The sequence below is a fragment of the Myotis nattereri genome, assembly GCF_964212035.1.
Source record: "Myotis nattereri genome assembly, chromosome: 8".
NCBI classification, from domain to species: Eukaryota; Metazoa; Chordata; class Mammalia; order Chiroptera; family Vespertilionidae; genus Myotis; species Myotis nattereri.
In genome coordinates, this window is record NC_138083.1 from 58,689,044 (window position 1) to 58,708,206 (window position 19,163).

The 19,163-nt window shown below is 41.6% G+C and overlaps 1 protein-coding gene across 15 annotated transcripts in view; it reads right to left on the reverse strand.

The window, feature by feature from the left end:
- Positions 1-19,163, reverse strand: part of DLGAP1 (DLG associated protein 1) — a gene marked incomplete at its 5' end in the record, with an annotated part of 616,937 nt that overhangs the window by 69,646 nt on the left and 528,128 nt on the right. For 8 of the 15 annotated variants that reach the window (XM_081097406.1, XM_081097408.1, XM_081097410.1 and 5 more), the window contains one exon: positions 3,602-3,631. The exons of the other annotated variants lie outside the window; for them this stretch is intronic. In XM_081097406.1, the coding sequence (XP_080953532.1) occupies positions 3,602-3,631 (30 nt within the window). The remainder of the gene's footprint in view (positions 1-3,601; positions 3,632-19,163) is intronic. 15 annotated transcript variants of the gene reach the window in all.

Here is a 19,163-nt window from a genome sequence, read left to right on the forward strand (position 1 = left end):
AAGAAAAACAGAAGCTTCACGTGTCAGGGGAGCTTTTGTTTATAAAATCACAGTTGTTCACAGAGGTTTTACTGTTGACGCTCACCCATTCTCCTCTAGTGCTAACTGAAACCCCCAGCGTCCCCACTGAGAGGCGGGGGGCAGGGGGGATGGGGGGGGGGGAAGGGGGATAGCCTGGGGGTTGGGCAAGGGCTAAAGTCAAACTTCATTCCCTCATACAGGCTTTGAAAAGAACTTGATGTCATGTTGGAATCTTACCTACCTACCAGGTAGGAACAAATCACCTTTGAGACAAGTCTCATCACGGAACACAACTTGGGTATCAGCTGCAAAGCCTGTCATCAGCCTCCATTGCCTCATCTTGCCCTTCAGACTTGCCGCCTCCCTGCCCGAATGCTCCCCACTCCCCTCATGTCTGAACTCATCTCCTCATATGCTGGATAAAGAGCTTCTGGTTGGGGCTGGGCCCTCCCGCCCTGGAAAGAAATAGCTGCCTTCGGAATATCAGAGCAATTCTAATCAGGCGTGACTCAGCTCTTCCGTGACCTCTGCTTTCATTTTTCCTCGATTAGGCTGCCGCACTGGTCCTGCCTGTGGAAATATGTGTCCCTCCCTCCACCTTCTCCCTCCTTGCTCAATTTCAAGGGGAAAAATCCCTTTTAAGAGGAATATTTAGAATTCTTGCCCTGGGATGGTTTTTCTCTCCTTGCCATTGCCCTTACTATCTCCCCTGCCGCTCAGTTTGCTGTCTGGATGTCTCTCCCTTACACCAGTCTTCTCAGAGTTTGGGCTTATCAATCTAAAATTAGATTCCAGGATTCTTCACTGCAGTTCTTTCTTTCCAACCTGTTTTTCCCCATTCAAATATTTCAAACTAAGTGAAGCATCGATGTGTGTCTCTGTTTAAGTATAATTTTAAGTCTTATAATGTGGAAGGACAATTCACTTTAATCTTACCATTAATGTGATACAGGCTTTTTCATCCTGCTGAATTTAAAGGCTCATGTGAAGCTGCACAATGCTGAAGGGGGCACCCCTGCTTCAGAAGAAGCAAAGGAATAAAACTGCAAGCAAAACTACTTGGTAGGAAGGAGCAACTGGAATCTGTTGATTTTCTCTTATGACGCTGACAATAGTTTTATTTTCAAAAAGAGAACAGAAAGGGAAAGGATAACGCACCTACAACAGTAATGCTATTTTCAGAGTTCTAGGGTAATCCAGAACAGAGTCACTTTTGAAGAAAAAGAAATAGGTTTCATTTCTGGCAGTGGATCCGGCCACTGATTTGCATATTCCTTGACATGAGAAGTTGTGTGACGATGCCTTGAGTTCATTCCACAGATGGAAAGTAGCAAGTACAGGAATTAGCTAAATATTTGCAGGGACTACCATCTGAGGTTTGATTTGGAATCAAGAGAGAGTATCCGACATACATTTCACTGAGCATGCTTGTCAAAAATCTGACATTCCAGATGCACCAAGAATGCATGCATTGAGCACACACACACACCCCGGCCGACAACTGCATCCCAGGCGGCCCCTGCAACACACATGTTCTAACACAGTTACAGCAGAGCATGCTCCCAAGCCTTCAACAGCCCTCAGCCAATCAGCTGCCAAAAGATGCTCAAGCGGCAGTTGAAGTGGTCCTCTGGTATCCATGGCCACTTCAGAGAACTTCCTGTGACTCAGAGGAGGTGATGAGGAGGCTGTTAAAAAAGCCCCCAATAGTCAGCCTGCTTCCTGCCCTCACTCTTCCTTACTCTCATCTTTCTCTGGAGACCATATACCTGTTTTGGGGGTTCAGATAGGCCATGCTGCCTAGTAATAACAGTAGTTACTAGCAAGATAATGAACAGAACAATAGTTATAGCTGAAGAATCGTTTTTACATTGTCGAATGTTCTCGTAGCTTTCTACAAAATTTATTTTGTTTTTCTGTCCTTTTGTTGTAAGTGGAATACTGTGCTTAAGCTAAGCAGGCAATGGAAAGCTCCGACTTCAAGGCCATTTCTTGATAAAACATCCAACAGGCCGGAGTGGACCAACTGCTATCTGGAATTCTACAGATAGTGACCTGAAACTCGGAGCCCGCTTGCGTGGGAGTTTCTGCCCGCAAGGTCTTTCTCATGGGCCTGCTTGCTTTTGTTGCCACTTCTATGTTTTGTCGGGCACGGAGCGGTTTGGATAGCCTCTCAATACAACTGCGTGTTACCGAGCTTGGGGAAGGTGTATTCCTGCTTAGCCTCGCAGAGGCCCGAAACGTGCCCCCTGCTCTCACTGGCTCCTGGAGGCGACATCCTTGTGTTCCTCCCTCTCGACCGGGAAGCACCACGGCCTGCACCTGCTCCTGGTCCTTGCCTCGCCTGAGAGGAGCAGCATGCTTCTTGCCAGGTGTGTCAGAAATATTGCCTTTGAAACTTGGTTTTGAAAAAAATGTGATGGTACTAAACCTACAGAAGGCAGAGTCCCCCACTACGGACTTGCCAGCCCAATGGGTACATTACTGAGCCCCTTTCTCATCCTCCAACCTTGGAACGCCAGCCCTCCCAATCCTTTATTTGAGTCAAGCGGATGGTCTCACCACTCCAATCCCCCTTGCATTTTCCCACTCCCCACCTCCATGCATTGCCCATTCATCAAGCCACATCGCCCTTTAAATGTGAAGACTCACCTTAAACCCCACCACCTCTTCCAAGGAGCCTCCCCTCCGAAGCATGACTGACAAACTCCCAATAGATGAGAACACACACATCCCAAAACAAACACAGAAACTCACAAAAAGAGAAAATTACACATTCTCTACTTTCAGATTATATGCGTCTATGAGGGCAAGGGAATCAACTTTATGCCAATAACCAATGAACCATTTCAAACAATGAGGTATTTTTAATAGTCTTGGGGCTTCTCAGCAAAATGCTGCTATGTGTCTTTTCTTCCCCAATGATTCTCCTCTGTCTGCAAATCCCTCTTCCTTTTCTTCTCAGCTTCTTGAATGCATAACGAACGGGGACTGCCACTTGCCCGATAGGGATAATATGGAAAATACTAGAGGAAGCTGGGCCTCGAAATCCCCCCTGGGTGTCACACAGCTCGGGAAGAACCTGCACTTGAGCCTGGCAAATGCCTTAGCCACTTGGTTTTCTCATCAGGAAGCCTTGATGACTACGGGCCTATATATTCCTGGGCAATCACGTCTGCTATGTTGGCATAAAGGGACCAAAACGCTCTAGAGAAGGCTCTGCTGAAAGATTGGGGGCAAGGCTCCTGATAAGACCCAATGTCCAGCCTCAAAGAAGGCCTTTGGAGGGCCAGGGGATCCCTACAGAGCCCTGGATCTGAGGCAATCACATCAGAAAATACAAACAGATATGTTCGCTCGTAAATGCTGCCTTCTCGGGTGAGCGTTCATGCCACTTGTGGAGGGTGGAGAGACTTGTGGCAGAAAATGATCAGAACGAGGAGAAACACAGACGGAATGGCAATAGCTGGCAATTAGAACATGGCATCAGACACCACTGCCACAGAAGCTTACTAGCTATAAAGCCACGCTATGCAACCTTGAAGCAAAACATTACTGATTTTGTGGTTGTAAAACATACCTTCAACTGCAGAACTCAGTTTTATGACACCTTGAATAAAAACAAAAAGTGGCAGTTATATAATGGACCCAAAATACCTTTCCCAGTCTTCTCTTAACAAACACATGCTTCAGATCTGGACTTTTTTTTTGCTGGCATTTTGATAATTTAACTAAACAAATGTCGACTTTAAGAACTAAGTAACTTTCAGTCTGTGATTAGACATCATGGGTGTCTTCATTTCCCCAGGAAAATCATTCAAGGGAGTTTTCATGAAAATGATCTGACATGTTCCTGGGTGAAACAAAGGCCAATCTGTCTGTCTGATTATTTCTGTACATAAATCATGCTGGATAATGGATTAATAAAACTTCATACAATAGGCCACCAATGTCTAGTACTTCTTATTTATGACTGTGTATAGAGATTCTTTGATATATGCTGGAGCAGGGTTTCTGTTGAAATATGTAACAGGTGGTTAAAAACCATGGTGTGATCTGGCAACCCCCTTCTTTGGGGTGGTTGGGTTGCAGGCGTTTTCTGGTCTGAGTGTTAGGCAGTCCCACTCCCTGCGGGTCAGACAGAGAGAGGACTATCTGAGCATGCCAAATTGTTCAGGAAGCAAGTGCACATTACCCTTGTGCTTTTTGGGTGAATCCAAAGGTAAAACTGCAAAACTAAGATAAATTAGACCTGCTCCGATGATTTGATTTAAAAGTTTCCTTTTGTAAGTAATAGTTTTAAATAGACAATATTCCCCGAATTCTCTGTGATGGCCATGACACTGTAGGCCGAGCAAACGTGTCTACTGTTTTGGTTGACATCCCGGTTCTCTTTGAAGTTGGAGGAGTTTCAAATTAAAAAATGGAGACAAAATTGGTAAACCAAATGGGCTTCAGCATGAACACACTCTGATTTTAGCAGATTATGTTCACAAAAAGACAAACTTGCTCTCTATCATAAATTTCAAGTTGCGTGTTGAATTTCATGTTTCATGCAGAACTACTAGTGTCTGCTCAGTGTTTAACAAGGGACTCTTCAGGGGGAAAAGTATGTATACTATATGTATGTGTGCTATTATAAATTTTGCTAATATGAATGATGTGTAGTATGCAATCTACAAATAATAATAGAATATACAGTACTCTTTGTTGCAAGTTCTATTATAGCCAATTGACTCTCACATAATGCTTCTGTTGATTTTGGTCAAACACTTGTATCCACAGCCAGCAAACCAACCATGATTTGACAAATTCATGCATTGAGTAGCGCCCCAACTGCTCTTTTCCCTATAAATTTATTATCATTACACCTTTTATATGATCTATTGTTAAACTATTTTTTATGTTCATATAAATTATTGTCATTAAAGTAAAACTCTTTCAAGTTCAACACTATGCAAATACTCCCACCATGACCTATTTCAAACTACCAGGTTGATGTCACTGAACGTGGAGTTGAGAAGAGATGAGCAGTAGCAACACCATTGTACAGTATTTCATTATTCAAGTACAGTAGATATAAACAACCATAAGAGTATAGATAGCAAAATGTAGTTAGATGATTATGATGTAAAGATTTTTAGGTATTTACTACCCTTGTTGTGTTTTTTGTTTTTTTAGTTAATCCTCACCTGAGGATATTTTTTCCATTGATTTTTAGTGAGTGGAAGGGAGAGAGAGAGACACATCAATTGGTTGCCTCCTACACAAGCCCCTACCAGGGCTGGGGATTGAGCCTACAACCGAGATACGTGTCCTTGACTGGAATCGAACCCGGGACCCTTCAGTTTGCGGGCTGAGCCAAACCGGCTAGAGCTATTACCTTTGTTTTTAATTTAATTTATTTAATTGTAAATTTAAATGATTTAATTTGTAATAATGGCTGTGTTTAATAATGGACTCACAAAATTTCTGAAAAATGTAACAACTGGCTCTCCCAACCTGGTCAGAACCAGGTCTAGCATAGCATTATCTTAACTGATGTTTCTTTCTACTCGGGCCCAGAAAAGAAAATCTCAGTCTTCAAAATACTTTCTGAGTTATTCACAAAAAGGATTATAATTTAACTGAACAAGCTGAATGTGAATAAGCTTAGCATTTACTATTATTTTGCCAGTAATTTCAAAACCTTTTAAACCTGTCATATGCAAAAGTATACTGTACATAGGTCACCTTGGAAATAACAGTCATTGACAATCAACTAAGAACACAACCTAAACAGACTTGGCATCCTTTTGGTCAGGTGACTATGCCAAGAGGTATGAGTCATTGGCTTGTTAAACAATGATCCTGTCTTTTGTAAACTGTAGAATCTTTATACAGGAAACCAGGTCAAAATATTGATTTTTTCCCCCAGCCATCTTTGTTTTTGTGTTTAACCATGTTGATAGCAACAGTGAAAGGACAAGGCACTCTAATCAGTATGTAGAAATAGGCACTATGCAAGCAAAGCAAGAAAATCTAAACAAATTCTTATAGGAAATGTGGGTGGTGATGGACCAGAGCCCAGCAATGCATTTGTTGGGTAAGGGGGAAAAGATAAGTTAAAAAAAAATAAAAGTCTGACTTTAGAACTCTAATTATAAAGATTATCTTAATAAAAACTTTAGTGATTCATTAGCTCCATATGAACTGTTCTTATTTTTTAAAAACTCAAATTAAGCTTTTTTTTAAATAGTAGGATAGGCCTTTATATTACAAGTAACTATGCTATAGTGAAAATAAAGAAGTAGCTAAATCTAGTTGGATAGCTAATATTAACATTTTACAAAAAATTATAGAATGAGGGAAAATATATATGTTATCTTATAATAGGAATCATTTTTATAAGTTTGAATATTTAAGAAATGATTAATGTTGATGCTGAAAAGTTACACGTAGCACTGCTGACTTGCAGGACACACAATAGACATTATCTGGTGATTGGCTGACAGTGACATTGCCTGGAATTCAGGGTGAGCCATAACACATACGCATATGTATATACACACAATGGATCCTACCCTTCCCACCCCACATTTAATTCCTCATAGTTTGCAGAAGTGTTTGAAAAATAGAAAAAAAAAAAACACCCAACAAAAAACAAAAGAGAGAAAAGAAAAACAAACTGTTCTTTCCTCAATTCAATATCTTTAGTGTAGTAAAATTCCTAATCTTGTGGGAGATTCATGCAGACCATGTCCATTGTCTTCCTACAAGTCAGAGCCAATCACTAACCAGAAATGCTTTCTGCAGCAGTTCTCAAATTCCAAAGTTACTTCACCGTCTTTCCTTCCACTCTCACCTAATGATTAATTTTAATTGATCTAAAATAATTCTTAGGAGAAAGGGTCAGGTTAAAGTGTGAATGATGAGGGCTCACTAAAACCCTCTAACGATACCTCGTTGTTGTTGAAATACTAATCAAAACTTTAACCCTGGCCATCAAGGCCCAATGTGACATATCCCTGCTTATTTTCCTATTTATTCTACTTCATCTCACTTGACTTTCTCTTTTATTAAGACTAGAGGCCTGGTGCACGAATTCGTGCACAAGTGGGGTCCCTCGGCCTGTTCTGCGGGATCGGGCCAAAACCGGTTCTCTGACATTCCCTGAGGGGTCCTGGATTGCAAGAGGGCACAGGCCAGGCAGAGGGACCCCACTGATGCATGATCAGGGCCAGGGAGAGACACGGGAGTTTGGCCAGCTGGGGAGGAACCGTTGGAGGGCTCCAGGGTGTGCCCAGCACATCTTGCTCAGTCCCAATCAGCCGGACCCCAGCAGCAAGCTAACCTACTGGTTGGAGCATCTGCCCTCTCCATGTCATAGCGAGCGGTTGAGCAGCCTTAGCATACCACTAGCATGTTACGCTTTGATTGGTTGAAAGGCTGACTGGCCAACCGAACACTTAGCATATTAGGCTTTTATTATATAGGATGCTTTAGTCACTTCTGTCTTCTTTCTGTTCTTTGCAATGCTAATGACTTTCTACCTCTGGCTATTGCCCTTGCTACTCCTTTTGGCTTAAATGCTCTTCCCCAACCTGCCAGTCTGCCTACAACTAGCATTTTCTCTTCTTTCATATTTTACTTCAAATGTCACTTCCATGGAGAGTTCTTCCTTGACTATTGTATTTAGAGCAGCCTCAGTAATAACTCTCTAGACCAGGGGTGGGGAACCTTTTTTCTGCCAAGGACCAGTTGGATATTTATAACATTATTTGCAGGCCATACAAAATTATCAACTTAAAAACTAGCCTGCTACTTATGGTCAAAGATTTAATTAACTCACCCCTAATGCCTTGGCAGGGCCAGAACAAATGATTTTGCAGGCCTTATATGGCCTGAAGGCCAGACATTCCCCACCCTTGCTCTGACCACCTTTCTCTTTTATTTTTTTCATAGCAGTCATCACTAGGTAGAATTATCTCATTGACTTATCATTTGGTTCCTTGTTTATATCTATTTTCCTCATTAGAATTAAGCAGAGTTGAGAGCAGAGACCTACCTGCTCTGCCTTGCTTGCTGCTGTAACTCCCCTGACTAGAACAGTGCCTGGCATAGAGTAAATACTCAATAAATATTATCATTACCAAGTATTTCTAGGTATCCTAAAAGAGAATTTTATTAATTCCAGCAAATGTACTTCAAACATGTTATCTTAATTGTGGATATTGCTGACTAGAGTTCCCAGATTTCATTATAATGACTACTGTCTGTTTCTACTCAGAGGCCAGTCTTCATGGAGGTGAACATTGAAGTGTGGAGTGAATATACATAAGTTACAGTAGTTAATTAGGTTTCAGGATTATAATATTAAAAAGGTACCTAAGAAGTAGTCTATCAACTAGTTGGAGACAGATAATGTTCTAAATGGACTTCAAGGAATATTAGCTAATTGATTTTATATCCAAATATCTGTAGAATCTACAGTTCTCACCTCTACTGTCATCACCCTAAGTCAAATTATCATAGCCATGTTCACATGACTCTATATGCTAAGAATTGAGAAAGAGGAACTAAGAAAGAGCCATTCAGTTTTTAATAACCTCCTTCCAGTGCATTCTTACACTGCAGCTGGAGTGATCTTTTCCAAAGCAAGTACAATTATATGTTATAATTAAATGTTAAATGGCTTTTTATAATTTCTAAGATAAAGATAAAAAAGGTTAACATGACTTGCAAAGTCTTCACGATGTCACCCTTGGCAGGATAAGTATGGCTACAAGTTCCTCCCTACACCTGCCATAGAGAGTTGGGGGCTATGTGCCTTCTTGAATCCAGGCAAGCTCTCTGATTGCCTTGACCATTAAAATACAGTGGAAATGATGCTCTCCCAGGGTCTCTCCCAGGCTTTATGAAACAGACAGCTTCTTCCTCTCGTCTGTTGGATCAGTCCCGCTTGGAACCCCGAGATACCAGGTTAGAAGTCTGAGATTGCTCTGATGAAGAGGCTGGGTGCAGACGTTTTGATAAACCCCATCAGCTGAGGGAAGAAGCTGGATGGCCTGGAGGAGACTGTTGATGAAAGCTGGGAGGGCAGGAAAAAACTGACCTTGGAGATAGAAAGAAAATGCAACTTTTCTGATGTAGTGGCAGAAAGTTTGGCAACATTATGACCTGTAGTAACATGGAAAGTAGAAAATATACTTAATGAATTCTTAGATTTTAGTGAGAAGATTTCTAGGCAGAATGATTAAAGTGCCAATTAGTTTTTTTAAATAGTTGTATATAATAAAATATAAAGACAAGTTTAAAAAAGAACTGCTCAGTTTTCAAACAACATTTAGAGAAAATATAGAGCTAGTAATTGTCAGTCTAAAGAAAAAGGTAAAAGGGTTTCACATTTCTAGTCTTTTTAAAGGCAAAAGTCTCTCAAAGTAAGAAATTGATTGAGGTGAAAATCATCTTAAGGGTATGGCTGTAAGACCCTTTCATATGATTTTAGAAATATTTAAGTGTGCGCCTCATAAAATTATACAGAGACATGAGGGCTTCTAAGAATCCTAAGGGTATTGTTCCACAGCAGCCTGATTCTGAGCACAGGCCAAAGAAGGACCTATATTGAGGAGAATTGTGGATGTGTGTTTTGTCTAAAGGAGTAAAGTCTAATAAGATTCAAAGGAAGTCCAGAAAGATTTTAAGAGAAGTGTATTAGTGGAGGCATTATCAGCTAGGACAAAAATGGGCAGAAGTAGTTCAAAGTGAAAGAGTTTTTAAAGGCCCCCATCTCCTATGGTCAGGAAATAGGCTGAGAAGATTATACAGCTGCTAATACCATTTCTTATGTTTTATGGACTGAATTGTGCTCCCCGCTCCCCATTCATATGTTGAGGTCCTAACTAATTCCCAGTGATGGTATTTGGAGATGGGACCTTTGGGATGTAATGAAGTTTGATAAGGTCATGAGGGTAGGACCCCCATGATGGGAATAGTGCCCTTATAAGAAGAGGAAGAGAAAGATACTATTCTCTCCACGTGTACACACTGAAGAAAGGCCATGCTAGCACACAGTGCAAGACAGGAAGAGCGTTCTCACCACAACCTGACCATGTGGCACCCTGATCTCAGACTTCTAGTCTTCAGAATTGGGAGGAATAAATATCTGTTGTTTAAGCCATGCAGGCTACGGTAGTTTGTTACGGTAGCCTGAGTTGACTAAGACATTATACAAACAGGACAACTCAGAAGGTGCAACCAAGAGTTTGTAGGGTGGAGACAAGAGTTGCAGAGAATCATTCCCAGGAAGTGGGACTGTGCCCTCTAGTTAAGGAACTGGCAATGTAAGAATTTCAGAATTGCTATGTACCTGTGATGGCTATGTGCGTCTTGTTCCTCTACTCTTTGAATGAAAGTGCTCATTGCATCAATGTCATCTCTGTATCATTAGCCTGTGTGTGGAACAGATGCCTTTTCTTTTTAGTTCACAAATCTTCATACTGAGAGAAACTGTACTAGAGAACTATATCAAAGGAACTTCGTCAGCCCCTGGACCTTATTTAGATGGTGAGAACCTGAATCTCAAACTTAAACTTCATGCCATAAAGAGATAAGATTTTTTGGAAGGCTTTAGAAGGAGTGAGTATATTTTGCTTTACAGAGGAAGCTAAATAATTTGTGTACTGAGGGTGAACCATAGCCTACTAGAAATGGAAACTGTTAAATTAATTGAAACTGTTCCAATTTCAATTAATTTAAACAGTAGAATACAAATTAGGTATGAAGAAAGCAATTCTGCAAGCTGTGGGGATGGAGGGAACAGAATCTTTACCTAGCCATCAGCGCTAAGTGAGCAGCCAGTCCTTCCTCCTTTGGATGAAGGGGTACAGTAGGAAAAGGTTCACAATCTAGTTAGAAATTACTTCTAAACTTAAACTTAGGAATAATTTAAACAATTTGAGCACTCCAATTTCCTTTAGGTCAGTGGTTCTCAACCTTCTGGCCCTTTAAATACAGTTCCTCATGTTGTGACCCAACCATAAAATTATTTTCGTTGCTACTTCATAACTGTAATGTTGCTACTGTTATGAATCGTCATGTAAATATCTGATATGCAGGATGGTCTTAGGCGACCCCTGTGAAAGGGTCCTTCGACCACTAAAGGGGTCTCGACCCACAGGTTGAGAACCGCTGCTTTAGATGCTCAGGAAAGCGCCCTGATTTTCACCAAAGACATAAATGTGAGTGGGCACTGATTGTCTTTGTTTTGTTTTTTTTCCTCTGCACTCCTGTGCCCACACACGCCCAGCAGCCTCCTCTTCTCTGCACCAGGGTTATAAAAAGGAATTTAGGCAACTTCAATTGTGCTGAGCTGCCTGTCATTCTCCTTGATCTGGGAGGGCTCGGTGGCTGCTTTGACCAATAAGTGATCTCTGCAAGTATGTGGGCCCAGAACTTATGATTTCTTATATTTTGGACACTATCCCTGGGAGCCCTGAGCTACCACGTGAGAAGTCTTGAAGCAATGCTGGAGGTACCACTTGTAGGTGCTCTGTTCAACCGTCTCAGCTGAGCCTACACTCCTACACATTGAAACAAAGGTGCCAGGACTGTAAATAATACCATCCTGGACCCCTTAGACCAGTCCAACCTCTTGCTGAATGTGGCACAGAAGAATCACCCAGCTGAACCCTGTCTAAATTCTTGACCTTGCCGAAACCGGTTTGGCTCAGTGGGTAGAGCGTCGGCCTGCGGACTGAAGGGTCCCAGGTTCGATTCCGGTCAAGGGCATGTACCTTGGTTGCAGGCACACCCCCAGTGGGGGTTGTGCAGGAGGCAGCTGATCGATGTTTCTCTCTCATCGATGTTTCTAACTCTCTGTCTCTCTCCCTTTCTCTCTGTAAAAAAATCAATAAAATATATTTTTAAAAAAATAAATAAATTCTTGACCTATATGATCACAGGTTATAATAAAGTAGTTGTTTTTAACCTGCTGAACTACACTTTGGGGCAATACTAGCTACGTAGTGACAGATAACTGAAACAGTTACCTCTGCCTAAATTCTGACCTCACCGTACAGCTAATGTCTTAGCTTTCTGTTCAACAGCCATACGACTCTTTTGGTTCTCTGAATATTAGCATGATATTAATATTAACAGAAACATTAACATCTCCTCACCCTTCTTGGCCTTTCAGCTCTCAGTTTACAAAAATTTTCTCAGGAAAGCTCTCCCTGACCCAGTAGGTGAGTTTCATTGTTACAGTAAAGTCTCCCACAAGAACTGTATTTCTTTCTTTCAGAGCAATTACCTCTGTGATTATTTCATTAATGCTGGTCTCCACCTCTAGATTGTAAACTCTGATGAACAGAGAGCAGGACTCTTTGATCATCACTGAATTCCCAGAGTCCAGCAGTGTGTCCGGACAAAGCAAGTGCTGAGCAAATATTTGTTAAGTAGATGAATGAAATATTTGATGCAGCTGATAAGGATTCTCTCCTTACCACAACCTTTAATAACTGTGCCACGATTCTTCTCTCACATGCGGTGCACATTTGGACTCAGAGCCACTGTAACTGGGAAAGACGGTGTGACATGATATTAAGCCCCTGCTCCTGCCTTGTCTGTGAGGGCAGCTCAGCACAACTGAAGTTGCCGAAGTTCCTTTTCATAACCTGGTGCACAGAAGAGGAGGCGAAAGGTTGCTGCTGGGTGTGTGTGGGACAGGAGTGCAGAGAAAAAAACACCCCAAAACAAAACCAATCAGTGCCCGCTCACATTTATGTCTTTGGTGAAAATCAGGGCGCTTTCCTGAGCGTCTAGAGAAAGTTGGGGTGCTCAAATTGTTTATATTATTCCTTAGTTTAAGTTTAGAAATAATTTCTAACTAGATTGTGAGCTTTTTCTTATAACCCTTCATCCAAAGGAGGACTGACCAGTTGCATGCCTTAGGGCTGATGTCTGGTTAAAGAGTCTGTTCCCTCCATTCCCACTGCCTGAAGAATTGTTTTCTTCATACCTAATTAGTATTCTACTGTTTTTTTTTTTTGAAAATGCATTTTCCCAGTTATTTAGTCCTGTGGATGTGGAAAATAGATGATCTATTGGAAATAGTCTTTCTTAAAACATTTCTGCTCTATTTCATTAAGGTTTTGATCTGTCATTTTTGTTGTAAGTGAAATAAATGTTCTTATAATTTATTTCTGAACATGTCCTTATAGGTATCAATAATTGTCCTTTTATTTCCATTTTACAACTTAATAAGTATGTTCCTTTGCCTTGTTATATTTCTACTTAACACTAGTCATCAAATGGGTCCATGTATAATATTTCATTAAATGAGTTCAGAAGAGCTCCACTCAAAGAAAGGAGGATTACCAATTACCCATAATGTTCCTGTTCTTTTTAAATGAAAACACTGCCAAATGGCAGGGCTACTATGTAGACAGATATGGCTCGTGTCATTTCAGTGAGTGCAAACACTCTGGGATTTTGCCTGTTTCTACTTCTCTGATGTATCCTCCCTCCCTAAGTGCACAATACTGCACTTGTACCTTTTGAACATGTAACTGATTAAAGAGCTGGCCAGGAGGCAGATGTAGGCACACCTTTGATCTCTCATCCTTGGGGGCCAAGGGAGGGCAGACACCTGGCGCTGCCAAGCGGGGAAACAAAACACAGCCTGAATTACCTTAAAGGGAACCGCAGGTCTAGCCAAAGGTGCAGCTGGATTGGCTGAATGGGCACGAGGGAGGAGAACCCACAGTTGGGCAGAGAAAGTTCCAACAATATGATTCAGACTATCTGGGGGTTGGTTAGGATGACCATTTCTTAGGCAGAGGGCTAGAAATATCAGGCAACTGTATTAAGAAAAAGTGAAAAGTAATTCTTTTGCAAGGAATATTGCAAAATGTTCAGCTGTGCACATGCTGAAAGGCAATTTTAATGGCAATTCAGGAAGCTTTCAAGGAAAGGATTTATGCACCTTTTCCCCCTTAGCAGAACTCTTTTGTTTCTTAAGGATGTCTGTCACCTTGACACCAGGATGTTGTAAATGCTCTTAGTGAAAATGAGATGTGAGCACTTCCTACGATTTTAGTGAAATTGCATTGCCCCCTGGCGTCTGTGTGCTGTTGTTACACCATCGCATAGAAAGTCTAAAGAATGCCAATCAGCTGTGTAAGGCTGTAGCTTCCCGTCTTATCTTGGATCACAGAATATAGTCTGAAATATCAAATGTAGACATGGTTTGACAAGAACGGGAGTGAAAATTTGAAATAAAGACCCTTTCCTTTGCCATCCTCAGCGGAATCTCCTGAGATTTTCAAGTAGCTTTGAAAAGGAATGGGTAAGATTCTAATGAGCAAAATTTGAATTCATGAATGGTCACGTGAGTGGCTTCCACACATCTACCCATTTTCCAAGAACCAACTCAAATATCTCCTGTGCTATAAAACCCTTTCAGGCTTCTCTGTGGCGTCTGGTACACACCTGGGCTGCCATGCCTCTCTCTGCCTTCGTGCTTCCTTCTCTGATGGAAACTTGAAAGCGGGATTACACCTGGTTTTCCTTTGTATCCACCGTGACTACCACAGTGCCTGGCAGATGGTACGTGTCTAACAAAAATGTGTTGTTTGTTGGTTGCATGTAACAATGCTATTCACAAAATGATCCAAAGTATTTACTGATTAACCACCTGCTGAAAATCAATATGGTAACCAAATTGGAGGCAGGAGAACATGGTCCTTGGATGGATCTTAGGAGGCCCTTGAGCCCCCTGAAACTGTCAGACACCATGTCCAATTATGGCAGAGAAGGTCAGAATAACCTAAACCTAGAATATATCTAGCTGTAACAATCTACGGACCTAGAAAACTATTCAGACTTTAGCTTCCATTTCCTTCCCAAGTGAACCTCTATTCTAGAGAGATCATGAGTATATTTGTTATCACTAATTCAGTTTTAAATTTCTTTGGAGGCAGATATTTCTAGAAGTAAGTAAAGCTTCTGAATGTTCTTACTGAAGATAACGTGGTATATTGATCAAGGCCATCAACCCTGAGCTGAGTGACAATAAGCATGAGACCTTGGTGTTTGGGGCAGGTTAGGTGTACTGAAGGGCAGATTATGAAGGAACTGAAACTATGAATCAAGGGTCAGACTTACCTATGTTTCATGGATACAGTGCTATTCTGCTTTGGATATCATTTTATGACAGAAAAACATGACCAGATATGAAGAATTGATTGTATTAGGATGAGTCAAGAGGTTGCTATTATTAGCAAGACTGTTTTTAGTTATAGTATTGTCAAATTAATACTATTTTTCTTTTGTTCTTTATTTCTTTTCAAATTAATACTATTAATAAAAGTTTCTTTGAAGCCATTTGTTATGCTTTTTTTTAAAAAAAATATTTTATTGATTTTTTACAGAGAGGAAGGGAGAGGGATAGAGAGTTAGAAACATCGATGAGAGAGAAACATCGATCAGCTGCCTCCTGCACACTCCCTACTGGGGATGTGCCCGCAACCAAGGTACATGCTCTTGACCGGAATCGAACCTGAGACCCTTGAGTCCACAGGCCAACGCTCTATCCATTGAGCCAATCCAGTTAGGGCTGTTATGCTTTAAATACAAAAAGTTTCAAGAAAGAAGGCTGGCATAATAGAGGCACAATTCATGGTTTTTAAGAACTTGAATTTTATAGTCAAACTAAATAGGTACAAATATTGACTGTACCACTGACCAATCATTTGACCTTGAAAAAAATCACTAAACTTTTCTGTATCTCAGTTTCCTCAATCACCAAAATGGGGATGTCTGAATGGCTACTAAGAATGGGAGTCAAGAGCAGTCTTCTTGGACGGAAACTAAGATGGCGGCATAGATAAACACCGGGAAATAGTCGCCCCCCACAACAATTGAAAAATATCCCAAAGGACGGAGCAAACATCGTCCAGAACAACAAAAAGGCTGGCTGAGTGTAATTTCTACAACTAGAAGAAAAGAAAAGCACGCTGAGAGCCAGAGGAGCTGCGGAGGCTGAGTGCAGAGGTACGGCGGCGGCTCGCGCGCGCGGAAAGGGGGTGGCACCTGAGGACGCGGCTGTCTTTTTGAATCACAAGCTCCCGACTGCTCTGAACTCCGGTTCTGGGAAGTCTCTGGGGACCCAGGACTCATACGGGGAGAGGCTGCTCTGTCAGGCGGCAGCGGGCGAACTTGAGGGTGGATTTCCCTCAGAGGTGCTTGCAGCCGTTACCGGGACACTGAGATGCGCGACTCGCGGAGAATCAGCCATAGCTTCTTTCTCCGCCCTTTTGACTCCCTGAGACCCCGCCCCACCCAGGCTGCAGCAGAGGTTTTGCATGTGAATGTACCTAACTACAGCCCAGCCAAGCAGACCCGGAACTTCCAAGAGAAGGCCCAAGGCCCCGCAGCGGCTTGCATTGCTTCACAGCTGGGCCTCTTCATGGCTCCGGCTGTGTGGCCTCAGGCAGGGGCTGAATTAGCACCTCCTTAGATCCAGGAGCCACTGTACCCAGTGGTCAGAGGGGGACCATTCTCCCACTTCAGACACAGCTGCTTCCCACAGCCAATTGGCCTGGAGGTCAATTCCTCCCAGTGATCCTACAACAACCAAGGCACCAAGAGTGCACCAAGAGTGTCCACCCCAGGTAACTGGGGAGGCAGAGCCACTGGGCCCTACAGGACACCTGGCGCGCAGGGCCACTCTATCAACACAGGGAAGCAGCCAAAATGCGGAGACAAAGAAACAGGTCACAATTGGCAGAAACGGAGGAGGGCAGACGACTGGATATAGAGTTCAAGGCCACGTTTATAAGGTTTGTCAAGAATTTTATGGAAACCGCCGATAAATTTAATGAATCCCTCAAGGAGTATAGTGAGACCATGGAGGACATGAAAAAGGACCAACTAGAAATTAAGCATACACTGACTGAAATAAAGAATAATTTACAGAGATCCAACAGTAGACAAGAGGATCCCAAGAATCAAGTCAAAGATTTGAAATACAAAGAAACAAAAAATACCCAACCGAAAAAGAAAAAAGAAAAGAGATTCCAAAAATATGAAGATAGTGTAAGGAACCTCTGGGACAACTTCAAGCGTACCAACATCAGAATTATAGGGGTACCAGAAGGAGAGAGAGGGCAAGATATTGAAAACCTTTTTGAAGAAATAATGACAGAAAACTTCCCCCACCTGGTGAAAGAAACGGACTTACAAGTCCAGGAAGCGCAGAGAACCCCAAACAAAAGGAATCCAAAGAGGACCACACCAAGACACATCATAATTAAAATGCCAAGAGCAAAAGATAAAGAGAGAATCTTAAAAGCAGCAAGAGAAAGACAGTCAGTTACCTACAAGGGAGTACCCATCCGACTGTCAGCTGATTTCTCAACAGAAACCATGCAGGCCAGAAGAGAGTGGCAAGAAATATTCAAAGAGATGAATAGCAAGAACCTGCAACCAAGATTACTTTATCCAGCAAAGCTATCGTTCAGAATGGAAGGTCAGATAAAGAGCTTCACGGATAAGAAAAAGCTAAAGGAGTTCATCACCACCAAACCAGCATTATATGAAATGCTGAAAGGTATTCTTTAAGAAGAGGAAGAAGAAAAAGGAACTCTTACCATTTGCCACAGCACCGATGGAACTGGAGAGCGGATAAATACCACAAGATCTCACTTATTTGTGGAATATAATGAACAACATAAACTGATGAACAAGGACTGATCCAGAGACGGAGAGGCTTTGATTGGACTGTCGGGCCTTGGAGGGAAGGTAGGGGAGGGTGGGGGCAAGGGGGAAGGATCAACCAAAGGACTTATATGCAAGCATATAGGCCTAACCAATGGACACGGACAACGGGGGGGTGAGGGGATGAGCGGGGGGGGGGGGGGTAGAGGGTACACATATGTAATATCTTAATCAATAAAAAAATATTAAAAAAAAAGCAGTCTTCTTTGTCCCTGGTTCTTTTTGAAGGGGTCCGGAATATGCCACTGTGGCATAAAATTATTTTGAGCTGATGGCATTTGAGAATAGGCTCCCCCCTCCCCCACCCCCCAAACTCCCTTATCTGCCTAAAAGCAGAGCCTCACAAACAACTCAGTTGTTACAAATCCATTCCCCCAGAGTTTCTGCAACAAGAGAAGATGGACTCTTATCACCAGAGAGAAGAAATGTCACCACATTTAAACAGACATTGTCAAAAAACTATTATATCTCTCATCTGTTTCCCTAAGGGTCCATTTCTCTTTCCTAAAAGTCATTCATAAGTGCTTTTCCCTTCCTTCCCTGCCCCTATTAAGATGGTACATAAGCCTCAAATTCTAACTGCCTCCTGGAGTCATATTTTTCTGTGAACTCCTGTATGTACATAAATAAACATCTGTCTTTTCTTACTAACATGTCTTTTGACAATTTAATTTGCAGGCCCCCAGTGAAAAAACATAAGAGGGTAGAGGAAAAGGTTTTCCTTCCCAACATGTCTCTATAGGGCTTTGGACTCCACGATGCTAAATCTCTTCTCAGGTCCTCAGAATTAGCTTGACACCTTGCACCAAGATACCCTCCGTTTAAGAAAACGTAGGAAAATAGATGAGAGATATCACAGTTTTGTGACAATGTCTATTTAAATGTGGTGACATTTCTTCTCTCTGGTGATAAGAGTCAATCTTCTCTGGTTGCAGAAACTCCTGGGGAAGAACTCAAATGGCAAATGTAAGCCCACCATAAATCAGAAATAAAATGCCCCATAACATTTGATGTATTAATATTGGTAGAACATCTTTGAATACTATAGAGCATTTTTGAACATTGGTTGACAAATATAAGTGCTGGTAAATTCTTGTTAAATAAGAATAAATCTTCACTATATTGCACAATCCTAATATTTAAGGCAAAGTAATTCAGACTAATTTTAGGGTTTCAAGCCTCCTAGATATTTTTCTTATTTGACACCCCATCTTTATAATCTTGCATATATGATGATGTAAGAAGCGAATGCTATTAAGAGAAATCTCTTTACTGTTGGAAAAATATAATCCAAGTGAAATTATTTTAACTAACTTCTGCCTTACAGTTTTTGTTTAAATTGATTTTTAGAGAGAGAGGAAGGGAGAGAGAAAGAGAAACATTGA